The sequence below is a fragment of the Lepidochelys olivacea genome (assembly GCF_965140295.1).
Source record: "Lepidochelys olivacea isolate rLepOli2 genome assembly, chromosome: 20".
Taxonomy (NCBI): Eukaryota; Metazoa; Chordata; order Testudines; family Cheloniidae; genus Lepidochelys; species Lepidochelys olivacea.
Genome location: NC_140430.1, coordinates 8,511,881 through 8,539,787, shown reverse-complemented (window position 1 = coordinate 8,539,787; position 27,907 = coordinate 8,511,881). Strand labels below are relative to the sequence as shown.

The 27,907-nt window shown below is 41.3% G+C and overlaps 1 protein-coding gene across 11 annotated transcripts in view; it reads right to left on the bottom strand.

The window, feature by feature from the left end:
* BRD4 (bromodomain containing 4) overlaps positions 1–27,907 on the bottom strand; it is a 259,586-nt gene that overhangs the window by 66,455 nt on the left and 165,224 nt on the right. For 8 of the 11 annotated variants that reach the window (XM_084610636.1, XM_084610645.1, XM_084610644.1 and 5 more), the window contains 4 exons: positions 11,245–11,454; positions 10,217–10,416; positions 8,462–8,763; positions 6,820–6,930 (listed from right to left, as the gene is read on the bottom strand). In XM_084610636.1, the coding sequence (XP_084466762.1) occupies positions 6,820–6,930; positions 8,462–8,763; positions 10,217–10,416; positions 11,245–11,454 (823 nt within the window). The remainder of the gene's footprint in view (positions 1–6,819; positions 6,931–8,461; positions 8,764–10,216; positions 10,417–11,244; positions 11,455–27,907) is intronic. The other 3 variants (XM_084610643.1, XM_084610646.1, XM_084610638.1) reach the window with 1 other exon arrangement.

Here is a 27,907-nt window from a genome sequence, read left to right as displayed (position 1 = left end):
GATGGTCATTCTTCAATGGGCTCAAAACCAAAGTAAAGCACTTTTCCTGACATCTCATTAGAAAGTATGTTTTTAAAAATGAACATCCCCAGCTAAAAAAGAATAAAGAGAAGAACATCCCACACCCAAACTCCCAACAAAAGAGTTTCTATTAAAACTCACCACATTAAAATAGAATATTAAGACAAATTTGATACAGTTATCAGAACAGTAAGGGTGCAAATTTGATCAGTCAGGGAGCCTTAACTGTTGAATTTCAATAGTGAACTTCCCAACCGCATAGTTCTCCAACTAACTACTCAAGAGGTTTGCAGGACCATAGATATAGCAGTGCTCTTCTGCAAAGCCCCATTACTGATGCTTAGGGCCCTACCAAATTTATGGCTACGAAAAAAGCATCACGGACCGTGAAATTTGGTCTCCCCCCATGAAATATGACCTTTTGTGTGCTTTTACCCTATAGTACACAGATTTCACAGGGGAGACCAGCTTTTCTCAAACTGGGGAGTCCTGACCCAAAACAGACTTGCAGGGGAGTCACAAGGTTATTTTAGGGGAGTCATAGTACTGCTACCCTTACTTCTGCACTGCCTTCAGAGCTGGGCGGCTGGAGAGCAGTGGCTATTGGCTGCGCGCCCAGCTCTGAAGACAGTGCCCTGCCAGCAGCAGCACAGCCAGAGAGCAGCAGCTGCTGACTGAGGGCCCAGCTCTGCAGGCAGCAGCGCAGAAGGGTGGCAATACCATACCATGCCATCGTCACTTCTGTGCTGATCCTGGTGGTGACTTTGCCATCAGAACTGGGCTCCTGGCCAGCAGCCGCTGTTCTCCAGCTACCCATCTCTGAAAGCAGCGCCACCGCCAGACCAGCACAGAAGTAAGGGCATCAGTACCACAAGCCCCCCTACAATAACCTTGCAACCCCCTCATCCCTCTTTGGGTCAGGTCCTACAATTACATCATGATGAAATTTCAGATTTAAATAGCTGAAATAATGAAATTTATGATTTTTAAAATCCTATGATCGTGAAATTGACCAAAATGGACTGTGAATTTGGTTGGGTCCTACTGATGCTATTAGGAGTGTCCTTGGTGATTAATACAAAGTTAATTCTAGATTCTACTGAGAGAAAATTCATCTCTTATTTTTTCTTCTCCCATTTGGTGTTTCTCAGGGAGCAGCTACAACAGATAGGAGGTAGTAGGCACTTCGAAACATTATCTGTACGGTAAGTTAAGACTATAGGGAATCAAGTTTCCTATTTCAGACACCCAAGGACCAAAACACCTCTAGGAGTTTAGCTAAGTAAGTTTATTTATATAGAGCCATATGAGGTATTGAAGGTACAACTGTCCAAGGGGAATGGTGGCATTCTGTTCACAAATCACTGTGTGTGGATATGAATGCCTCCTCAGATGCACAATTCAATGCACAATTCAAACTACATCCTAAATTCAGGACACTAGGGTAGAATATCCTAATTCTTCTAAATTTCCTACGTGCCAGATGATCAGGAACTTTGATACTACTAGGCATTAAGTCCACTAAATCCAAATTGTTAGAGACTCCCCACCCACATGAGAAAAAGAGGATGAGCGGAAGTTTCTGCACAGAGTCTCCCAATCTAGATGCCCCCAATTCTCTGAAGTTCCTCAATCACCACAGTATATTGAAGTTGTTAAGCAGTTTGATTGTTGAGAAGGGCAGGGCTGTCAAACATGACTAAAAAGCTACCTGATGCCTGATAAAGACAAAACAGATGCCAATTAAATTCAAATGAGTGCAGTACTGTTGAGGAGGGAAGAATTTTCCCCCCTCAGATTCATAAGGAAACTCTATTAAGGAACAGATTACAATTTAGCAGGGTCTGAAGTCTGAAAGGTCAGCCATTTAATCCATACATAAAAATACATTATGAACACAGGAAAAGTATCTTTCTTTTGCACAACTCACAGCTGAATTGGCGTTAACTCAAAATGTTCACCCCAGAAGTTTACCTCTGAGCTGAGCAAAGGAAGTTTCAGCTGACAAATCAAGTTGAAACCTTAACTTTAGCGTTTGTTATGATGGAAATAATTTTAGTAGAATGGTTTCTACATATCTGTGGTCTTTGAAGCTTTTCAGGAGACATCTCAGGCTTGCTAGCTAAGACATGAACGCAAAATAATACTTAAGACCTTTAGGTGAGGTATAACATCGCAATATTACTTCATTCAGCATTAAAGCTTCGAAATATGAAACAATAGCTATGAAACATGGAAACCAAGTTAGCCAGAAGTATTACTTCCCACATTCCTGCTCCGCAGGGTATGAAAAAAACTGAGCTCTTTTGCTGCCCTAAAGTGGTTAGAGGATACTCAAGCCAGAAAGACCCAGCATTGCACCTCCAAAGGCAATTTCTGACTTTTGTTAACATATATTTGTGTGTTCTGTGAGCACTAGACACTCTCTGCCATAAAGATGCACCATTGTGTACTACAGTCTGATCATTCATGACTGAATGATTCAGATCAAAAGAACAGATATGCTTACAAAACTGTATTTGTATTCTGTAGAAAAAGATGTTGCTTACATGCAACTCACCTAAGGCTGAAGATACCAAAACCATAATTGAAAGAGGCAATGGAATCTACTAGAAATTTCACAGTACTAGCACAGAAAGTCAGGAGGTAAGAAAGTTAACAGCCAACATGATGGTCATGTTTAGTCTATATCACAAGTAGATGTTTCCAGGATGAATTTCAATCTCATTACAATTCATAAAGATACTGTCAAAACACAACTAAAATTAAACTGCACTAATCCTTTAATCCTGTACCTCTGTTTTCATAGATTATAAAACTAAGGGATCATTATGTTCACCTGGTCCAATCTCCTGCAGAACATCCCCCAGTAATTTGTTTTCTCTACTAATATCATCTATCTTCAAGGTATTAAATCTTCAAGGGCTGATTTTCAATGTAAGTATAGTACTCATGATTATTAACAAGAATGCTTTAAACATTCTGTTTTAAATTCTGATTAAGGATTAGCAACAACAAGTGAATTAAAGTGAGTGGAGCAAAATCAACCCAGAACGTAAGTAGCTTTTCAGAAATCTGGACTACAAAGATGAGTCAGGCAGCTGTAAGAGAGCACTGTACTAGTACATTAAAACTTGTCTTTAGTGACTACGGAGAGTGAACTGTAGGAGATCGGAGCAGGAGTGTAATTTCAGTATAACTACTTATATAATATGTACCTATTTTTCCTTATATATTATAGAATTAACTGGTGTGTATTTTTACATGTATCAAAGTGCTTTATGATAAACCAAACCAAGATAAAATAATTTAGAATATTAATATTTTTAGATTTAAAACTACATACATCTATTGCACAAAACACCAAGTACACCCACCAAACAGCAGCTCAGTGGGTAAAAAAAGGAAAAACAGAAACCAAGTTATTATAAAAGAAGATCATAAGAAGCCAGATCTTATTACAAATTGAAGTGCAAAGATTATCAGTAAGATTTTAAATCTAATTTTCCACTTCACCAGTGCAGGTGTTTCCAAGATTCTCCTATCAGGATATATATTTTACAACTTCTCCAGAATCATATTGCTCATTTAAACATTACAGAGAGAGAAGCTCAGATGGCCAGCAACAGGGCTGTTACAATAAAAGGCATCATGAACTAACAATACATTAGTTACATAAGGTATCAAATACACAATTCTCAAAAGTTTAAACATTTACATTTCAATTAATGGGAAACGGTATTCTATATGTTAATAATTAAGTTACTATCCTGCAGTACAGGGTCAACAAGGGCCCCTATATTTAATCAGAAAATCAGGAGAAAGATTTAGCAAAACAAACATCACTGTAAATATTCTAGACCAGAAAAATTTAGTTTTTCTTTTGTTGGTAACAAAGTATTATCAAAACAAGTATATTCATTTGTACATATTCAAAGACTATTTAAAAAAAAATCTGGTGACTGTAGCTTTATGACGTGGCAGAAAGCTTGATAAAGATTACAAACTGCATGCAGGGTTGCTGGCTTTTAAAAACAGTGTTTAAACTGAGAGAATTATAAATATATTATATGATTCATTTTGTAACAGAAAGTGAAAGATAACAGCCAACAAGCTAAAACAAAATCAAAAGTTGCATCCCAAGGAACAGTTGCAATTTCAAAATAAATGTGATGGGAAAGAAGGCTCAATCATCACACACATTGCACTATACCTAGAGACAGAGTGCTGTCCAATGGCTCTAATGATAGCACTAAATCACTTAATGCCAACATTTTCAAAAACATCCCATTTCCAGTAACGAACATGGGACACCCTGGCCATGATTTTCAGAGATGCTGAGCACCTATTGACTGGGGGCACCAATTCAAGTTAAAGAGCTGTGGGGGGCTCAGCACCTGTGATAATCAAGTTCAAAATGGACACCCAAAAACAGAGGCAACCAAAATTAAGAGGCCAGTTTTGAAAACACTGGCCCTGTCATCCCAAGAATGTCAAGATGGAATCAGACTAGGTAGATATGGATACGTTTACGGGAAGAGCAGTTTTACAGTCAGTTCTTATAGTTTTATATAACAGAGAACACTAGAGAAAAAAGCTCAGTCACATTTAGAATTCCACCAAGGAAGTGCAGTTATGGCACACAGTGGAGAACATTGGAGGTACTAATGTAACGGTCATGTTGCAAAGTTGAGCAAACTGTCATCTTACAGATTTCCATACCATACACCACATAAAATTTATAGAGAGCTAAGGTTTTATTAGCTCTGCCTAGTGACAGCTTACTCAAAATACAAAAATAAACTATAATATGTACTTAAGGATAAAGTGCTCTACAGCAGAAGAAGGCTCTCTAAGCCAATACAACCCAAGAGGTCAGTTACAGGACAATGAGCAAGTGATGCTCAATTTCACTCATATCCACCCAATCAAATGAATTAGGTTCCACTGCCTCATTCTCAGGAAGATTATGAGAAACATTTGACATAGAAATGGTTTTGTCTGGATCACGCATATTTTCCATGGAAAAAGACAAACAAGAAGAAACGTTCTGTTTTTGCCATATTGTGGCATTTTAGGGTTTGTCTACACACAGGTTTTGCACCGATTTAACTATAGTAGTATAGCCAAATACTAGTACAAAAACTTCGTAGACCAGGCCAAGATATCCACAACTGTGCTTTTGCAGACAACAGCATCACACTGGGAATAAATCTCTGGGGCAGAGAGGAAGGAACAACACTTTTTTAATTCCCATGTCTCAGACCTGAATGAGCAAAGAGTCATGCAAGAAAGAACAGAGAAATTGATTTCTAAACAAGTTTTTCACAGAAGCTTTGGCAGGACTGAGTCTGCATTAATCAAATAAAGCCACCGAAAAACAAGTGTACAATAACAGTCTATGGTTTGAGTGTAAATGTGGCAGCTCTGCCTTAAGACTTATCAAGTAGCAGGAGACCATTTTTCTCCTCCACTAACACACACTATGAGGACAGCACTCACTACCACTGAAAGTTATATTTTGACCAGTATTAAATATAATTCCCTCTAAAGAACTATCATCAAAGGTGAGGAGTTCCTTTCAAAAAACTAAATTTACTTAAAAATATGCTTGACAATATAATGCAACTTAAATGTGTTATGTTTAACTACAGTTTAGTGCAGATTCCCCAACCCCAAAAAATACAGCCTTAAAATTCGAGTGTTTGTAGGAAGCGTCATTAGTAAGCACCCAAAGCAACTCCTATAAATACTAACCTCTGCTGACTGGAGGGGACAGGAAAAGAAGAGGTGAGTATTTAGCATACATGTCGGGCTTAGAGCAGTATGCATTCAGCACCTGTGCTCTTAGGCCCCTCCCAACCTAATGGCAGGCCCGAAAATGTATTACTTCAGTCACAGAATTTCTTACAAGTGCGTTTTTATTTATTTTTACTCCTGTTTGCACTTCAGAGTCAATACAGCTATAGAAGTGGAAGCAGGACTGTTTTCTACCTCTTACATCTTCATCAGACATAGTTAACTAAGTTAAAGTTGCAGAAACTTTATTACTGGTGATTTATGTGTCAGAAAGAACCCAGCTTAACTTTCAGAACCCACACAAAGCTGGCAGTTCGAGAAAGAATAACTCAAATTTTTAGCTATGCAGCTTTGCTCACTTCGACACAAAAGAATGCCACAATGCCACTTTAGAGGAAGAACCATACTTTAAGAAGCTATTTCAGAAGTGCAAAATCAACTTAACATGCCTAAATCACAAATTCTGAGGGAGTATCAGCTGAAACTAGAAAAGCTATACAGAGTCATTACTGCTCACTAAATTCACCCTACTTTCCTGAAGAGAATTGTTTCATGCCATTGTTTTTATTTTTTATACATAAACCCACATTTCCTCAGCTGTTGTCCAGCAAAATGCTCTGGTGCAGAAGTGTTCCTGGTGAGAATACTTACACTCCCCAAGAGCAAACTGAAAAGAGAAGGGGACTTTTAAAAAATATGTAATTAAATCACTGGCCAGATAGAAAGTATCTGGGCATATGTTGCAGGTTGGCTCTCCCATCGCAAGGAAGAAAAGCAAGAAAATCTTGTAATCTTGGGAAGTGCAAGATGCCATATCCCCCACCTCCAAGTTTCATATGTCGGGTCCACTATAGGCAACTGCAACATGCAGGATCTACACTGTGTGTACTGTTTTTAATTACAAGACAAAAAAATTAAAGACCAAGCCAGTACTGAAAACATATTTATTTATACAGAAGACAGGTATAGGACTGAGTCTTTAAATAAGCTGCATCTAACCTGTTTCTGAATCTTCACTGTCGGAGGAGCTGGATTCACTGGTGCTCTCAGACTCTGAGGAGGAGAACCCCTTCATTTTAGAGGAACCAGCAATTACATCCACTTTCTCTGCTGCAACAAGATAACAGTACAATATTGTCAAAGGATGACAAAAATAACCCAGAATCCAGTCTTGTGCTGTGTGGTCCTCCTGTAATCAGCAACGCCCGTAATAGGAATTCTATTGTATGGAGGACTGCTTGTATGCTGATGCTCTATAGTTGGAGTCATAAGTAGTTTAACTAAGTAAAGTACTATTGTAATTGGGCAAAGCAAACTCACTGCCCTGTTCCCATGTTCCTTCCTAGTCTTGAGCTTTACAAACTAAGGCAGAAACAAAGAGTTTGCCCTGCTGCTCCCAATTCCAATGTAACAAATACAACTTTTGCCTAAATAACCCATAAACATGCATGTATCAGATTCTTGCAGAAGGAAAGTGTGCTAGAAATGTTAACACACATTATTTACTGACTAGACAATATTGGCCCATAATTAATGCATAGTATTTTTTTTTAAGAATGCTATTGACCCAATGAATTATAAAGGTCCAAAACTGCATATACTCAATCCTGCACGTGACCCAATCCTTCTGCAATCTGTGTTAGAGAAGGCTTATCATGCATATGCAGCGTTTGACATTTACACTTCAGGCTCTAGGCTATTTGTCTTTCCAAAACACCAAATAAGCTTACAAGTAATGCTTAGGCCAGCAGCACATAGGGCAATTTCACATCTTCTTATGGCTTGCTGAATTCCAAACGTAAAGGTTTTATTCAGATATATTAGTACAAAGAAAAGCATGGGAATGGGTGATTGGAGAGTCCTCCAAACTCCCCTCTACATGTGCAGCCATTTTTGATTTTGTAAGAGGCTTTACTTCAATTTTAAAATGCTTTTCTGCGCATTAACCATATATTAAAAACTGAAACAAAGTCCAAAAACAGCTCCAAAAACTGGTGGAAAGAATCCAGGATGGCAGCCCCAGTGTAGTGAGTCTCATGCCTGGCACAATCCAAAATCCAGGCCTATACATGTGCCAACTGTTTCACATGATGGCGCCCCAGTTTGACATGAGAACATTCTTTCACTGAGAGGAGGTGTTTTGGGGTTTTTTTTGGCACACTGAAGGTGAGTTTGCAGCCCAGAACAAATACTGTTGTACAATAAAAAGAAAACTAAAAGGTTTTACAAGAAAAGTTTGCATGAGATTGAAACAGCATGTAATATTCCATTTAGCTGGCAGTATGATCTGTCCCTTGTATCAAGTGTTTGGAGTGAAGAAAATATTTACATTAGAGCTCAAAGTACAGGGATATTAAGATAAAATTAGCCCTAAATCACAAGCCTTTGAGTTGAAGTCCAGTGGTAAGATTTAACACACATGCTGTTGTGCCATTAATCAAATCTACCTTTTGATAGAAAAGTAGTAGCTTTGAAATGAGTTCTTCTCTCCCCTGGCATGAGGATATAAATACCTATACACACAGTTTGTGCACCATCTCTCTCTACATGTGTGTGTGTGTGTCTCTCTCTCTCTCTCTCTCATAAGATTTGGACTACATCGCTGGAATGTGAAGTAAACTGCTTTGAGGATGAAAGGTACCTTGAGGTTTCCTCTTCTTCCGTAAACATGATGTTACATATCTCTCCAACTCCCGCAACGTGGATGGCTTTAATGTCTCAAAGTCAATTTCAATCTCATCAGGATTGGAGTTTTTAAGCGAGGGTTCTCTTGACTGGATGATATGGACAACTCGGCCCAGTTTCTCACCAGGGAGTTTATTAATGTCCAGGCTCAGCTGCCTCTTCTCCTCATAGGACATTGGCTTACACTTCTCCTCCTCCTCAGACTCGTAGACAGGAGGGGGTTTGCTGTTCTTCACCGTCACAGGCTCCTTCTTACTACTTAGGAATAATTATAAAACATTATTATAGAAACACCAAAATGGTGAGGCGTTTAAAAAGCAGCAGCTTGATATTAATGTCTTAAATGTAACACTGATTACATTACACTCTAATTAAAAATGATCAAAGTTGTTTAATTTCAGTAGGCTATTAAGAGTACAACTGGAATGGGTGGGTAAGAGGGGCAGAGAGAACAGAAGGTGATAGATAGGTGCTCCTTGGTGACATTCATTTTCAGCATTAAATAAGAGGGATCCATATATGATTTTTGACTTGCTGATCTATGTACTGTGTGTGGGAGAGGAGGGGAAGCAAGAAGCAGCAGGCATGAAAAAAACAAACAAACCTGTCCTCAGAATAAGTAACAATCTGTTAGACTTCATATACTAGGGTTGTGGTTTTGTTCTGAGAATACATAAATTAGACTGTCAATGATTTTGAGAAACTAGATTTATAGTTATAAAAAGGATGTGTATGCAATTGAAGAGGTCACACTTCAGCCAGATTCATAGCACCTCAGCATTAACACAGAATGCACAGCCTATGTAGCAAAAGGATTACCAATGAAATTAAAGAAGTAAGAGATCTATTAGGCCACTGTCAGTTCAGTTCCCTGGGGAGGATTTACAATTGAGCTGTACAGTACATTGTCTAGTATTTTGTCCAGCCTCAATGCCCTAAATGGGGGGTGGGGGTAGGGTTTGAGAAATGGGCTCATGTCTCTTACCTTTGACAATTTTGCAGCCTAATCAAACTCACAACAAACAGTTTGTACTTATATGAAAACTACATTTTCCCCTTTCTTCATTTCATCCCACTACCCGAAGTTATGATACTTTGTTGCACTGTAAATAGTTCCTCCTGCTGGCTGGGGGCTAACAGTTCCTCCCGCTGGCTGGGGGCTAACAGTTCCTCCCGCTGGCTGGGGGCTATGCCTGTGAAGTACTTGAAGATATTTTACCTCCTCTGAGTTGTCACTTACCCAACTGTAAATATCTAGCTCATAACCTTTTCCCTGATAAGCCAATCCCTCCAGCACCCAGGAGGGGAAGGTAGATGAAATCTAAAAAAACCTCCAGGATCTGGGATTCAATGTCACAGTGACAATATACAGAGGAACAAAATTAATTCTATCATGTCTCATATTGGATACTAATGGCAGCCACACAAGCCAGGCACAGAAGCACAGGGGTGCACGAGTGAAAACAAGTACTGTCACATTGAGGCACAATGGATTGGGGTCTGCACCAACACGTGTTGCTGGAACTGATACTATCAATGCCAAGGCCCTTACAGAAGCTAGAAACCCCAGATTGAGCCATCACTACATCACAGGCACTAGTGGTTACTGTTGGAAGTAATCCTGAATGCAAGAAGGTTGTCTCTAACTCTCTACTGTTCCTCAGTGCAGTAAAATACAAAAACTGCAAGATAAGACAGACACAAAGCTGACCTTGAGTTACTGCTGTTGCTATTATTTTTCTTGGCCTTCTTGAGTGGTGGTTCCTTGGTTTTACTTTTCTTATTCTCCTCTACTTCTTCCTTTTTTTTGTGCTTCTCTTTTTTCTTTTCTTTCTTGTCTTTCTCCTTTTTCTTTGGTTTGTTCTGTTGTGGCTGGGACAGGGCAGCGAGCTGTTCATGCACTGCTTTAAGCTAAGAGGCAGACATACAAAGATCAAGATACTTTCGCTCTGCATCACCTTCTCCCCCATATTCATTCCTTTCTCCTCCTTTCTGGCCTAGCTACTCTCACTTGCTTTCATCTCTTTGAATATTAAGTGGGTCAGTTCGAGATGCTTTTTATTGTACACTGATTTTTTTGTTCATTATACTTTAAAGTACCCTGACCCACTTGACAGGGGGTAGGAAGCCTTTATAAATAAAGTTACTACTCTCCTTACCTTTTGGCCAAGAACAGACTGCCCACTTCCTCAGCACCAATCGGACACTAAGTGTTATTGACACTGAATGATTTAATGGACGAGGAGGGCCTGTGAGGCTACAACAATCTAGATGGAGCACTGCCTGTATTCAGGGCTGCACCTCCCTATCAGAGGTGGTGGCTACAGGCCCCATTTTATAAGTCCATGTTCCACACTTTAGTCTTAAGTTCAGCCAGCCCAAAACTCTATTCTATCGATTCAAATGATGCTACCTAACTCAAGGCAATGGTATAGTGTAATGGTGCTGTAATTTTTTTTGAACATTATGTGTGAGCTAAACAGAACATACGCAAATGTTTTGAAAGACACCATGATATTTATTAATATTTTGCCCATTAAGCCCTTTCAATGACAAATGTCAGAGCATTTTACAGTTGAGCTTCACAGCCCCTGGACAGCCGGTAGCTCATTTTACAGATGGATAAACTAAAGCAAAGAGCTAAAGCAAATTGCCCAAGGTCACCCAAGTCCGTAAGAGTTGTGAATGCCCGACTCCCAGTCCCCCTGCTCTAGCCCCTAGACCCGCAGAACACATTACCTGTTCCTGGAGTTCTGCTAGTCGCTGAGCTCGTTCTTCCTCAGAATCATCCGACGAGCTATCGCTATCAGAGGAGCTATCACTGCTGCTATCGCTGGATGAAGGGGGGGCCACCTTGGTTGGGGGCGGCACCGCTACTGGAGAGGAGGCTGGAATCATGGGTTCTTCAGGTTCATCTGGCATTTTAGCAAAGCGCATCTCAAAAACATCCTGGGGGAGAAACACACATTGAAAAATAACGCTGGGTTTGCATGAATACAAATACACATTTACAAGCAGCTCAGCAAGTAATAATGATTATTATTCAAGCAACATAAGCACCTGATAAAGACAGACAAGCCTTCCTCCTTGAATGAGCGAAGGGAGGACAGACTAGGATTCAATATAGGTTCTGTACAGGCTTGGCAGAATTCAACTTCTGATATCGAGGTTTATTTTTAAGCATTTTTTTGTCCATTTAATTATTCACAGTTGCAAAAAATTACAAGTTTTAAACTTTCTTCTCCTACTTATTTACATTTCCACAGTCGCAGGGAAGCATGGGGTAGTCAGACAATTATTTAATGACAGCAGATGTAGAGATTCAAAAAATTAAAGCTTTATTACCATTAAAATACAAATGGTCAATATCACATATGTAAATATCCTTAAATTAAACTAAGTTCTCAAGCAGCATTTTTCTTACTTTGCTTATCTGTAACTTTCTATTATCACTAGAAATATTCAGTTTGTGTGTGGATAGTGAAATTGATGTTTACTGACATTTACCGATAAAAATCTAATCCTTCAAAGCCTACTTATGTAACTAAATAAGGTACGAGTGCTGAACTGATTATACTATCTACACAATAAATACTAAGCTGCAGGACGATCAAACCGACTAAAACAGCAGAACAGCTCTATGGATTAGCAAAAAAACGTTTGATTGTCCAATTCAGGACAGAAGCTTCCTTACTTATTAGAAGACAAAGTTCAGAGGACGCAAATAATTCCTCAAAATTACTTCTAAAGAATAGAATTCAATGTTTTAGCTTCCTTGATTAAAAACAAACTTTGAGGCAGCTCATAGCTTACTACACTACTACACTACCTCTCTGTTCACTCCTTAACTGTTATTTTAAACAAAATTAAAGTCAACAGGTAAACCTGAGATTTGGAGGATATGGTAGATTGAAGTCCTAAAGAAAAATTACAACTATGCTTGCAGAGTCAAGACCTTAATACAAAACCCAGTACAGAGATATACTGAAATGTTGAAAAAATCCCCTTACAGAATGGCTAATACTAAATCTGAACAACCAGATGACATGGTTCAATGTGGACACAGGTGCTGAAAGGCTGCATTTTATCGCCACTGATATTTGGCATTGCAAAAGACTGGATAATGAAGTGTATTAGCAACACAAACACCAGAACAGCATGGGTAGATGGAAAATGCCTAGAAGACCTAGACTTTGCTGAAGATATTGCACTACTGAGTGATGCCCATAAAAACTTACAAAGACAGACAACTTGGCAAAAATAACAGGCCAAGCAAGGCTCAAAATTAGTTATGCTAAATCAAACATCCTTGAAAAGCAGATGTCCAGCGGTAACATCACATTAGAAGGCTAAAATATCAAAAAAGTAAAACAGTTCATCCACCTGGGCAGCATGCTGTTAGTCAACAGAGACCTCAAGAAGGAAGTGACATCAAGAACAGAGAAAAAAGAAAAGGAGGACATGTGGCACCTTAGAGACTAAAATTTATTTGAGCATAAGCTTTCATGAGCTACAGCTCACTTCATCGGATGCATTCCGATGTACAGAGACGCATCCACAGCATTTACTAAACTCAACCACCTATGGAAATCAAAAATATACAGCGCCAGAACCAAACAGAATTTTCAATTCAAAAGTAATCTCGGTGCTAACGCACGGCTGCAAGAGCTGCAGAGTTACTAAAATGTTAGAACAACAGACACCTTCTAATAAGTGCCTATGAAAGATTCTGGGAATTGGCTGGGAAAAAATCACCGATGAAGAGATCTGACAAATCACTAACCAGCAGCCCATTTCCACCAGAATCAGAAAGAAGCATGTACTGCAGATGCCAACATATATCCCCATGTGAAGCTGCCAAGTAGAAATGAAAGCACCCAAGATAAATCTTAGGAACCCCCCTTAGTAGTGAGGGCAGAATAGTTCATTTCAACACCACAGAGCTAATGGGAGCAGCAGCAAGTGACAGAAAAAAGGACTGGTTTCTGCCTGTGCATCAACTTTGACATGGAAAGGATGTAAAAAGACCTTTACCAATGCTACTTCTTGTACAGACTATCTGTAAAGATTTGTCTGGGGCGGGGGGTTATTCATTCATCCTGCTTTTGTGGTTAAATAATTTTAGCTTCTCTGAAGTCTTATTGTGTTCTTTAAAACCCTGGCAGGCTCTCTACCTGCTCTACTGTACGGGGTTGCTTAGAGTATGGTCGGAAAGGCAACCATGTAAAAAGGGCATCTTCTTACTCAACAGGGCTCTTCCCCATGTGTAATATGTAAGGTTAAGATTTTGTCATGGTCATTTTTAGTAAAAATCAGTCAGGTTGTGGGCAATAAGCAAAAATTCACAGGAGCCATGACATCTCTGTGACTTTTACTTAAAACAACTGGGTGGGGGGGAGGGAGGAGGGAAGCTGCCGGGGGTGGTATGCCAGCTGGAGCCCCATGCAGGACTGACAGTCCAAGCCCCATTGCCACAGGGGTGGGGGGCACAGCCCTGGCTCCAGACATGAGTGGGTGGGGGTGGAGGAGATAGCCCCAGCTCCAGAGGAGTGGTTCACAGCCCTGGCTGAAGCTGAAGAAGTCAAGGAGGCCTGGTAAAGTCACAGAATCCATGACTTCCATGACCTTTTCTGTGACTAAATTGTATTCTCAGTAATATATATTGCAGGGGTAGGAAACTTGCAGCTCGCGTGCCAAAGGCAGCACGCGAGCGATTTTCAGTGGCACTCATACTGCCTGGGTCCTGGCCACCGGTCCGGAGGGCTCTGCATTTTAATTTAATTTTAAATGAAGCTTCTTAAACATTTTTAAAACCTTATTTACTTTACATACAACAATAGTTTAGTTATATATTATAGACTTATAGAAAGAGACCTTCTAAAAACGTTAAAATGTATTACTGGCACATGAAACCTTAAATTAGAGTGAATAAACGAAGACTCGGCACATCACTTCTGAAAGGTTGCCGATCCCTGATATACTGCATCCACTTTAGTGCCAAAATAATATTTTAATATTGACATTAGTCTTGCAGCGCCAATCTGGGCAACGGGAGAGAGAAATGGATTTTACCCTGCGTCAGTCATTATCCTCTGAATTGTTAAACAAATACTGGTGCAGAATCTTTATTGCTGGCGAATTATATCCAGATGTAACCCAAGTTGATTCTCAGATCCCAGATAGTAGGGCTTGCAATTAGAAACACCATCTTTTTACAGGTAAGGCAAATGAGAGACAGACACACAATGCTATCTAAATTATCAGAGCACATCCTAACTGCTCAGTCAGGTAAATAGCGGCTGGGATTTAATTTTTAAATAAGGTAAATGTAAAAAGCTCTTCATGGTACAAAGAAGTCCCAAATGCCAACATTTAGTTACTGTGACATGCCAAAGCACCATCCCCAACTAGAGCAAAGGCAGCTGGGGAAACAAGTAAGTCTAACAGCAGAAGGGTCCATTTTAAATATTCTCTAACCCATTTATCATTCAATATGTAAAAACTAAAGCAGGATTCTTTAAAAGGTTATATTTAAAAAATGTAAAAACTTGTTTATGGTGAAAAGCCACATAAATGCTACCAATTATAATATTAAGTCTGTATTTGTCCGTCAAGCATGCACTGCTCAGTCATCTCTGCTCAGTCATATTTTTACAGGTTACAAGCAATCTGTGGCTTGTGCCTCAGAACAGTTAAGGGGGTAATTCTGCCTGATTAAATGCATATTTAAATAGCTAAGTCAGGTAGGCCATATGTGAGCAAAAAGACTGCACATCAAAGGCAAATAACTAATAGTGGGCCACATTACCATGACATCAAGGTTAAAGGCCCAAATCCCAGACCTAACTGCAAGTCTAGCTACCTTTCTGATACTTTACTTATAATTTCAGAATGCTGAACGTATTAGTTGCCTGGAGACAAACAACTAGGCTATTAGAAGTATAAGGCTGTACGATTTAAGTAATTTCCCTAAGATCTGCATTCTGTCTGGAAACTGGACTTTAACCACAATACCTCTGAAGGAAACAATAAGGACAGGGGAAAAATAGTTTTAAAACTGTTTCTTTTTTGTTTAAGACTCAAGTGGTCTTTGCATGCTGAGATTTTCTGTGCCAAGCTATACCCAGTACTAACACTTATTCAGCACAGACAGTTTAAAACAGGAATTATGCAAATACCCTCTTAACAGTACCACTGCAGTGACTGCTGTCTGCCCTCCTTCTTAGCAAAGGTACAAGCTTCATTTCCTAAAGACAATGGTTACATCATAACCAGCTGGTTACAGAAAGCAAACACCACCTCAATTACATTTACCACTTGACCAAGCAACTTGCAATTATACTTTAGTGTGAACCAGGGCACTGAGTCACCTTTCAGTGAAGCACTGACTTAAACCAATGATATGGCAACTGTAAACTAGTTAGAACTTTTAAGAGTCTGATGTGAAAGCCTGAAAGTATTTTTCAACATCTGTCCACTTTGTTTGTTTGAATGTTTAACAGCAAAGTTTTTTTCCCTGTAAGATTCCAAAAGACGACATAAACAATGAGACAGGATTTTAGCAACACTTGAAACAATCACCTTACCCTTAAGAGGCTGAAAAAACTGAACTTTAGAGACAGTTTCTTCTCTCACAAACCTTATGCTCTTTCCCTTTGTGAACTCTCTCTCTAGCACAGACACCAAGATGACCAAATCTCAGATTTCTGACTCTTAAGAGGAACAGTTTTGTTTATATGTATTTTCAAGAGCCATAGATTTTTTACTTTTAAAATCAGATAAACAAGTTTTTTACCTAACAAAACCTTTGTGATTCACATTTGAATCCCCTTCATAGAAAGAGTGAAGGATTTTACAAATAAAACATAACTTGTGAAAAGTGAGATTGAACAAAATCCCTTATTTTCTTCAGTGTAACTGCAGCTTTTCTCTTCAACCGTATTTATATAGAGAAAGAGTAAATGTGGGTAAAACAAAATAAAATGGTTAGAAAGGAAGTTTTGAAATGATAAATATGAAGCACAGCCCTAATTAATTGCTGCAAAAAAAGAAAAGGGGGGGTTGGGGTGGGAGGGTGCAAGTTCTCATCTTTCTTTATGAGACACTTCTGCTGTCAGGTTTTTCAGTACCATCCCTCTATCCAGTTTTGAATGCATTTAAAAGAATAAGGCAAAAATTCACCTTCTGCCTGGAAGTTCAACATTTAACCTATAGATATTGTTTTGTGTACGTAAGAGTTCATCTCTGAACTCTACTGTGTATACAACTTAGATTAAGAAACTCTTTAGCACAGTGCACATGTCTGCTCATCACGGTGCTACGCATACTGTTGGTATGAAAAAATATTTACACATGTATTTACATAACTCATTTTAACCACTCACCAAATAAAATATGCTGCAGTATAAAAATTTACTATTTAAATATGAAACTATTTTAACACACAGTTAAATAAAATAAATCAACCTCATTTCACAAAACAGCTACTAAGCATTATCAAAAATATTTACACAAGAGACAAATGATTCCTTTGAACAACAAACATTTAAAAGGACTTTTTAAATAAGGAAACTGAACACAAAACCAACATACTTTTCCTTCTCCTTTGTCCTACCTTAGAATACAGGTAAAGGATCCCAGATATGAAATTTGTACTGACTTATACCAGTCTACTTTGGCTCTTGTACCACACCTGTCACTATGACTTGAATGAAATCCCTTCTTGAAACCTTCCTGCACTTTTAATTCAGTCGCACCCGTCTCTGAACGCTCATCAGTCTTAGCCTCAAGAACTTGTATCTGTATGATTTTTTTCTCTATATGCTTTTTGTAAATGAAAAAGTAATGATAGCACCATTTGTCTTCCCACAGACTTTGTAAACATTACATTTTTTGCCAAAATATTCTCACTGTTGCTACCTCTGGTTCAGCTTCTCAACTTGGTAGCAATAGAAAGTGCACTAGTGCACACGTAACTCCAGGTGTGCATTTACATTTTAACTACCGTATCATCTAACTTTGCTTACAGAAGGTCTAGAAGATGCAGTGGGATAGACTGTAGGCTCTTAGGGGCAGGGACTGACATTTATTATCTGTGGACACCTATCACATTAGGGACCCAATCTGTTGACCTTTAAGCACTACCGTAATACAAATTTTGATTAATCGTATCATAGGTCGCCATCTAAAGCCCTATCTACCCTAACAACCAGCACTGTTAATGGCAAGTTTTTTTTGGCAAAAACAGCCTAGTGCAGACAAGGCTCTAACTACCCTGAAGTGCTTCACACGCTTTACTAATCATACAACCTTCCCTCCACAAACAAATTGTCTCTGCATCTGAGGTGTTTAACAATGAAAAGCAACATTTTCACAGCAGGTTAACGCAGAAACTGGAAACTACAATTGCCAACTGGATCAAGAAATAATCAAAACTAAAACAGGCATAAAAAATAATCCAATAAAAGCAGCTTGAAGTTGACACAGATTTTGAAGACACTGATACCATCTAGTGGCAAAAATACATTGTTAACCTATTAACAAAAATTCATTAATTCATATTCAAATACAAGGAAACATCTTTATGAACAGCACAAAATAGTGATCAGAAATGGGCAAAGGGTTAACTAGTCATATCAAAACAGGACACTATTGAGCACAGAGCCACAGAAAGAACCAATTTCTAACACATTCTCAGTGGTTACAGACTGACTTTCCATTTTTAGTATGATGTAGACGTCTTAACATGCAATTTACAATCTTATCTATGATCAATCATAATATTCTTGGTTACCAGAGGTCTGCTCAGGCCTAATTTTTAGGCTCCGCCCAAGTATGGTCAAGTCATTTTTTGACTTGACTTCAACCCTGAGCCTTCTACTCCATTCCCCCGAATCTGAGTTGCGACTGCTGCTACCTCCTGCCTGTGGGGTTGGCACAGAGGCAGCTGCATGCTCTGGTCCTATCACCCAGGCTCTGCTGTGTGTACCCTGCAAAATGAGTATGCCGAGGCATCACAATACCTCTCACACTGCAGCGTACACACAGAACAGCAGATGGTAGCAGACGGCAGGAGTAAGGCACACAGCTGCTGTCACAAGTAACCACCACAAGCTGACCTCACAGGCAAGCAGAAAGCCTAACCCAACTGTCCCCGACTTGACGCTTGTAGCTGGGTTCAGATTGGGTTGCAGGGCTTAGTGTGAAAAACTGTTATTAATCTGTTCCATAACTACTGTTCAAGATGTGTTGCACATGTCAATTTCGCTTTGGCAGTCTGTACGCCCAGTGCATGGCCATCAAACTTTTTCCTTCAGCAGTACCTGTTAGGTGGCTCAAACGACTCCTGCTGCTGTGTGTCACTGTGTGCAGGTATAAAGAGCAGAGCTGCCTTGAGCCCCCTCAGTTCCTTCTTGCCATAACTCCAATGAAGAGGGGTAGGAGTGTATGTCATGGAATGGACACATGCAACACATCTCTAAGAAGAGCAGTTATGGAACAGGTTAGTAACCCTTTTTTCTTCTTCGAGTGATTCCACATTTTCATTCCACTCTTGGAGACTCACAAGCCATAAGACAGGAAGTGGGATTGGAATCTATTTCAATAGAGATTGGAGAACAATTTGTTCCCCTCTAGCATTGTCTTTGGAGTCTTAAGCACAGCATGTGGATCATGGACACGTGGACCAAGCTGCCACTACAAATGTCTGCAACTGGGACTTGTGTTAGAAAGATCGCTGAGTCTGACTGTGACCTCGTCAAACGAGCTGTGACTGTTATGTGGAGTGACATTAGCCAAAAAGTCATTGCACATGCATATGCAGGGTGCAATCCAGGAAGAAATTCTCTTACCCTATTTGCCAATGCTACAAATAGCTGGGAGGATCTATGAAAGTGACTGGTTTGTCTAGGTAAAATGGCAAGACTCTTATGTCCAACATATGTAAATGCTCTCCTACCCAATACCACATATAAGCAAGGAGGAATACTGGCAAATAAATTGGCTGGTTGATGTGGAAAGGGGAAGCCACCTTTGGGACCAACTTCAGATGAGAATGCAGGTAAACCTTGTCCTTAAAGAAGATCATCTGTGGAAGTCCCAACATTAATGCCAGCAACTCCCCTGCTCATTTGGCCACGGCTAATAATACTAAGGACTCGACTATGTGTGTACACACACACACATACACACACAGTTCACAAAGGCTGAGACACAGAACTGTTCTGATATAGAACAGAGTTCCAATGACTATCATGGACGATAAGAAGGAACTGAGGGGGGGCTTCCTTTTATAAGAACTATAAACCAAATTAACAAATAACAGGGCTGGCTCTGCAGTTTTTGCCACCCCAAGCAGTGAAAAAAACAGCCGCTTGTGATGGCAAAAGGGAGAAGCTGCCGCCGATTTGCCACTGCGCCCAGTGGAACAGAGGAGCTGCCGCCGAATTGCCGCTGCTGCAGCAACACTGCCTCCCCTTTCTAACTGCCGCCCCAAGCACCTGCTTTGAACGCTGGGGCCTGGAGCCGGCCCTGACAAATACTATCTGAAGACTTGGGAAGCATGGAGAGCAAGCAGAGCAAGACCCCACAGTTCCAACAACCCTCATGGGTGGTAAGAAGGAACCGACGCGGCGCCGGGTCGGTTGGGGTATATATTGAACGCGATGAAGGTGCCACTCCAGGGGGCTCCACAGCCAACCCAACGGGTGTTGCTAGGGGAAAACTTTCCGACAGCCGTGCACGCAGTGAGCACACACCTAACTGGAATCGATGAGCAAGCACTCGAAGAAGAACTGCATGTAATGGTGAATGGGGGGGCTCAAGCTGCCAAGCGAGTACTATAGAGGGGAAAAGTTTTTGATAGCCGTGTGCACCAACACCAAGAGCGGAATGCACATGTGCAGTCACTCAAGGAACTATGTTTGTTTGCATACTATATAGATGGCTTTCATTAAGTCTGTTTTTTCTATTATACACAGATTAATAGTCAGTGTTACAAGATTTTACACACTCAGTCTTAACTTTAGCATTTCCTGGCTTCCGAGTGCTTAACTTCGCATATTTTCTTAATGTATTTCCTTAATGTACTTTTTTGCATGGAGTTTCCTAGCTAAAATTATTTGTATTGAATCTCCAAGCAAGCCAACAACAACAAAAAAAAAAAACAGTTACTTACCTTTTCATAACTGCTGTTCTTCAAGATGTGTTGCTCATGTCCATTCCATTCTAGGCGTGTGCGCACCCACGTGCACAGTTGGGAGATTTTTGCCTTAGCGGTATCTGTAAGGTCAGCTGTAGTGCCCTCGAGTGCCACGCTCATGCATCGGGATATTAGGCGCTGCCGACCCTATGCGCTCTCAGCTCCTTCTTACCGCCCATGACGGTTGGTTGGAGCGCCTTGTCTTGCATCGCAAAAGCATTAGCGGTTCTTGCAGGCCATTGTTCTGTCTCCCTTGTTGTTAGTTGCTAGGTACTTAGTTAGACCTTTAAGTTAAGCTTTAGAGTAGTTGTGTAGGAGTTAGAGTTCTGGCTGGGACTTGGCCAAGGAGCGGGGCATACCCCTTTCCCCAGGTTTTAAGCCATGTTCATTGTGTAGCCAGCCGACGCCCATTAGGGACCCCCATGAGGGCGGTTTAAAATGTTTGGGGGAGTCCCATAGAAAGGATAAGTGCAGGATCTGCAAAAACTTTCGACCTCATACTCAGAAGGAGCGGGATATCTGCTTAAGGACCCTCCCCATGGAGCTTGCGCTTCATCCTACCTCGGAGCCCGCTCAATTGGACTCCAAGCCTGGTACCTCGATTTGACAGTCCAACTCCCATTCTTAGTCCTGTCAGAAGCGCCTGCTGAGCCTACTGGCTGTGACATTCTGGGCTCCAAGGAAGGCAAAAAGGCTGAGATCTGACTCTGATCAGCTATATACCAGTTCCATAACTTTCTAGCTTCACCGCACAGGAAAGGGAATCTTTCTTCTTCGGTTGTTGATATCAAACATGCAAGCCACACTGTGTGTCATGACTGATTGTTTTGCTCTTGATGAGGGCAGGAACTCAAGGTAGGTAATCCTTGAGTTCCAACAAATTGATATAGAGCCAGTGGACTGAGGTGACTACCTGTCCTGAGTTATGAGTGAGGGATGGGAGTATCTCTAAACAAACAGCGATGCATCTGTCGTCACACTTATTATTGGAGCAAGTTTGATCAAAGGGACACCCACATAGACATTGCATTAATCTTTCCATCAATCCAGAGAGTTCTTCACCTGGAGGGGAACCTTAACCTGTTTGTCCAATAGGTCCCTCTGAATCAGCCCTAAAAGCAGCAGAGGTGTAATCTTGCATGCTCGGTCACAAAGGTGCAAACTGTTATCTGACCCAGGAGCTGCAAACAGTTCCTTATTGTAGTACAGAGACTTCCTTGATTTGTCCCAACCAGATCTGACAAAGTTACAAATCTGTATGTGGGAAAGAAGTCCCTGGCTACCAACGAATCCAAATATGCCCCAATGAATTGTATTCTCTGTACAGGGGCTAATGTGGATAATTATTAGCCCCTCTGTACAGGGGCTAATGTGGATATATATATCTTTTTAACGTTTAGCTGGAGACCCAATTCCTGGTGGAGAGAGGGGGCTCTGGGTGGAAGTTAGTACCAGTTTGTAAGATCAGCCCTTGACTAACCGGTCATCAAGATACCGAATGACTAAAATTGCTTCTCACCGAAGGTGAGCAGCTACTACTGCTAAAGCCTTTAAGAATGCCTTTGGGGCCAAAGAAAGGCTGAAGAGAAGTACTCGGCACTAAAAACAATCCTGGACCATGGTGAAGCGCAGGTATCCTGTGTGCAGGATGTATCTCTAGATGAAAACAGTCCACCTGTAGATCGAGGGCCGAAAACCAATCTCCTGCCTTTAGAGAAGAGATTAGGGTTGCCAGAGCCACCATCTGGAACTTTTTTGAGACTTGGCACAAAAGTATACTTTGAGGAAAACCCCTTCCACTGTGGGGTCTACTGCTCCTTGTCGCAGGGCTGGTACATCCAGTCACCTTTTGTGGGCAGGGGAGAGGTGCTTTACAGCCCTGTGGCTGAGTCAACAGCACGGCCTAGTGGCCAGAGTCAATCGTATGGGTGAGCTGGGCCACCACCCTGGGGTGAGTGATGGCCAGGGTAGGGGGACCTCTCCACTGGGTCCCAACCCAGGGCCCTGTTGGTGGTGGGATTGCCCGCCACCAGGTCAGCGGGGATCCTACCGAAACATGCTGAGCTAGCCTCTGGTTCTACAACCAATTCCCCATCAAGTTTCCCTGGGTCACTTCCTACCCAATTCTCTGCAGTTTGCCATCTCTGGGTCCCCACGGTCTCTCCACTCTCTGTGGCATCCTGAGCCTGGGGGTCAGGGTTTCTCTTGGTCTTTGTCTGGCCTCTGCATCCTGGAGTGCAAGCGGTCTTCACACAGGAGCCAGCAATGCACTTCCTTCCTCGCCAGCGGTCAGCCCAGACTGAGCAGCTCTGCTTCCTTTTATACCCTGTCTCCAGCTGGAGCATGCCCAGCAGAGCTGAAGGGGTATGGCCTCCTCAGCCCAAAGAAAAGGATTAACTGCTGCTGCACCAGGTCGGGGCTGGTACACCTAAACAAAGGAAGGAGTGTACTTCTTGGCTCAGTATAGTCTTGTTAGGGGGTCCCTGAAAAGGATGGGGAAGGAGAGTGGAAGGGACGAAGTGGATGGTGGAGCCCAATGTTATATTCTCCATGACACACGTGTCTGCTGGAAATGGGAAAGGCAGTCTCCAAAAGTGTGGAGGTGGGCAAAAGGTCGCAGCTTCCAAACTAGAGGTGAGGGAGGAGTTGAGCCCTTGACCATCCTGTCAAAATAGCTGTTTCAAAGATGACTGGGTACTTGCTGAAGGCAGGTGGGAAGCTTTTCCCCTCCGGAATCTCAGTCTCTTTCTAGCAAGTTTTGTGATATCCAGAGAACTGCGTTGGGTGTGATCTTTGGGCAGTTTGAGACCCACTAAACCCCCTCTTTTTTGTAGGCGCACATATACCCAGAAACCTCAGCGTAGCCACGGAGTTCTTCAGCATGTGTGGGGACTCGTCTGTAGTTCCTGAGAAGAGCTTCTGATCGTCAAACAGGAGGTCCTCAACTGCATTTTGTACCTCTCTCAGGAACCCCAACAGCTGGAGCCATGACACCCTGTGCGTGACAACTGCTGTCGAGATGGATCTAGTGGCAGTGTCTGCAGCATCCAAGAATGCTGGGAGAGAGGCTCTGGCTAATAACTGCCCCTCCTTAAGGATAGCCTGAAAGTGCTCTCTATGCTCTTGTGAAGATGTTCAATAAAGGTTGCAAACTTGCTGTAATTCTTGTGAAGTCATACTTAGCCATGACTGCCTTATAATTTGTGATCCAAAACTGAAGGGTCTCAGATGAGTAAGCCTTTCACCCAAAAATGTCTATCCTTTTCTGGTCCTTGTCATAAGAGGTAGACCTGGAATAATGCTGTTTACGTGGCTTCTTTACTGCATTCAACACATGGGAATTAGTTGGAGGATGGCAAAACAAAAATCCTGAGTTTTGTGGTAACAATATTTTTTATCTGTCCATTTACAAGTTGCCAGTATAGTGCCAGAAATTTGCCACACAGCCTTTGCTGGATCCATGAGCTCTTCATTATAGGGTAACGCAACTTGGGTGGGTGTCACTGACTGCAAAGTGTCCAGGAGCTTGTATTGTGAGTCTTTAAACCTCCTCAAAAGGTAACTTGAGGGTGTCCACCATCCTCTTCACAAGATCCTGGAATCAGCAAAAAAGGTCAACCATTGATGGTGATGGAAGCATGACTACCTCATCCAGAGACAAAGATTAAACAGGGGTTTGAGGGGTAGTATTGTTGTCCACCCTAGCCTCCTGTCCCTCAAACGTCTTCTGGTGTTGAGGGTTTGGTGGAGGAGAATGTTTGACTCTAGTCTTCTGGTGCAGTGGAGCCAGAGGTCTAGAAAATTGCTGCCGATACGCTGCCCAAAGACGCAAGTGGTCCATACAGGAGACAGGGTGGGACCGATCCCAGGACTGATCCCACTATCTCTGATATGGACGAGAATTCTTATGGGTTCCTGTAAGTATGGGTTCCACAATCTCAGTTCAGGCTTCTTGGTGCTAAAGTAATGCAAACAAACAAACAAAAACATGGAAGACTTCCTTGCGTGGAATGAGACAGTTATGTTCACCAGCCTATCAACATTTTTTGCCCTTGTGAACCTGCTCCAAGTAGAACAGTAGTCAAATTGACAGTGCTCAAAATGTTCTCCAGCCAAAAAGCCTACAGACAAGTGAGGAGCAACCAATTTTTTCTTCACTTAAAACAAAGGATTGTGCTCTGTCCCAAAAAACCAGAATCCAAACTAATAAGTTTCCAGAAGTTGGTGAATTTTCATAGGAAACCCTTGTAACCTACTATTCAGCAATAAATAAACCCCCATAAAAATGCAAACAAAGCAGGAAGCTATTTTAAAATCTTGCCTGGAAGGATGTCACTGATATATTTTGGTACATATCAGAGGGAAGACCATTCTAAAGTTGCATGCACTCAATGGAAAAAGACCAGCCTCTCACTCCTCTGTTATACAATAGGACAGTCAGCAGACTTAACACTGCTCATTTCTAGTGCTACACTTGAAGGCTGGGCACAAACTGACCTTCAGATTGGCCCAAGACCTTGTCATGTAATTGATGGATCCATCTATACAGTATTGTACAGTGAAGACTGGGTAGGGATCTGATAGAGATGATCTAACATGGATCCCTAACATCACTTCGAAGTCTGAAAGGAGGAGTTCCATGCATCTAACTTTTCACATATTCAGAATTTTGTCTCATTCTCCTAAGCATAGTTAGAAGACACAATTCATGTGAAAATGTCCAGAATGCTGAGACTGGGAGGCCAGGATTTCAAATAAATTACTATAGGAAGCAGGGAGGAAGGAAAATAGTGATCTCTATGCAGTAATAGCTTGCAGCCTGGTACAGCACTCATATACCGAAGCCCTGATGTTTAGAACGGTGAGCTGTAATTTAAATTTCCTTGTACTAGCCAAGTGCTTCCTACCAGATATACCAGCATCACTGATGCTTGCAGGCTCTCTGTAGTGAATCCCTCAGTTCCTCCTTAAAACATATCTTTCCCCTTTTAACAATTTTAACAATGTTTTTAAAAACTGTAACATGCTGTGTAAAATGCTAAGCAGATCACTCAGTAGTATGGAAATTCAGAGTCTGGCTTTGAGCATTGCTGTAGCTAGACAGTTATGATGCACTGACAAGAAACTTGAGAGGTTACACACAGTGTGATGGTGCAGCCAAAACAGCTAATGCTCCTTTGGGCTACAGTGCAGGATTCTTTATCCAAAGCCACACAGGAACAGAAGGACATATATATAGCTTGAGTAAATGCAGCACACAGCAGCAAAAGTGATAGGAATTGAGATACATGAGGAATATGAAACAGACATTAAAAAATGGCATATAGGAAAAATTCCCTACATACAAGACAACAATTTCTGTGGGTGGTATTGCCCCGTACACCATACTTTCAAAGATAGTTTGTAATCCAACCCTTACAAAATGCTTCAACACCTGATGAATGGGCAAAGTGCTTTCAGATTTCTTCTCCTCTTGGAAGGAAAGTGAAAACTTTACATGTTTCTGGTTCACATTACATTTCCTTCATTTACATCAATAAGTGCCTGACAATTCTCCTATATAAAATCGTCTCCAAGGGAAGGAAGATGCAGGAGCAAGACCATAAGTTAAGTAAGTCGCAGCCAAACATAATTCACTTTTAAAAGCCATCCTGACAAGCCGTCAGTCTGGATGGATCTGGTCTTCACAGAAAAGGCTAGATTAAGCAGAACATCCAAGTATACCAATACAGTATGGTGTAGGGGCAACACAATGGAGTAGCTTTCATGATAGTTATAGGAGGCCTTCAATATTCTGTTCTAAGCCCAGCAATATGCACAAACTACATGCCAAAATGTCCAATGCAGAGAGTGCACGTGTGTGTTTTAAGTGTACAAAATGAGATGGCACAAGGGAGCACACCACCATGAGAAACTTGGGCTCTTATTCTGGATCTTCTTCCTGTTACTGTGGGGCAGAGCTCAAGCTATTATGCAAGAGTGTGAAGTTACTGAAAGATAATTGACTATTCCTGCACAGTCTATTGGAACTAGGAGAGTCACTCCAGCTACTCTGAATATGAATGTAAACAGACATTTTTATGGAATACTGAAGTTTCCATATTGAGTGAAACACTTCCCTTCTGTAAGCTACACTGCTATTTTAAAAAGCCCACATGCTGCATGAGTGAGTGGAGAGCTGCACGTTTTAATGAAAGGCTCTGACGCAAAAGATTACTGAATTTTGATAAAGGATTACTGTGATGGCAACACGGAGTACTGAGTACAAGGAAGTTATTTATAAAGCTATTTGCTTCTGAGGCTTTATAAGATGGGAAGCAAAGTAAGTTTTCGCTTCAGTTAAAGGATGGTAAACAAAGTACACAGTTACAGAGACCAAGGAGAGATTACTCACATTGTGCAGTAACTACAGTTCAAGATATTCCCCCCCCACCCTCCTTATGGGTGTTCAACTTCAGATGCCTCCCATGAGGTCTGGATCAGCGTTTCGGCAGCAGTGCCCATTTGTCCCACACGAGCACTCCTGATGGCCTCATGCCCTGTACTGAGATCTAGAGCTGCACGGGCAAACTACCTCCAGTTCCTTTTCCACTGTGAAATTCTATGAGACAAAACTTTGAACCAGAGGGAAAGGAGGGTGGGTAGTGGGGCACCCATAGAGACACATCTCAAAGACGTGCAGTTACTGCACAAGGTGAGTAACCTCTCCTTCGAGTAATGTCCCTATGGGTGCTCCATTTCAGGTAACTCCCGAGCAGTATCCCTGGAAGCAGGAGGGAGCTTTGGATTTGAGTCCAACACTGAAGTTATAACTGCCATGTTAAATACAGCATCTGATCTGGCAGCATGAATGAAAGCTTAGTGTTTGGAGACCAGGTTGCCACTGTACAGATTTCAGCCACTGGAATATCCTTCAGCAGTGCTATAGAAGCATGCTGAGATCAAGTAGAATGGGCTAGGCACTTCAGAAGGAGGATGAACGTTGGCAGGCTCATAATAAGAAATACCATCCAGAGATCCACCTTGAGAGTTTTGAGTCGAGACTGTGGATCCTCTGGATCTGTCTATAAACAAACAGTCTGGGAGACTTTCAAAATGGTTTGGTTCTGTCCAGATAGAAGGCTAACGCTCTTCTAACATCCAATGTGTGGAGGGAAAAATTTTCAGTGGTCTGGTGTGGTTTTGGGAAGAAGACTGGAAGAT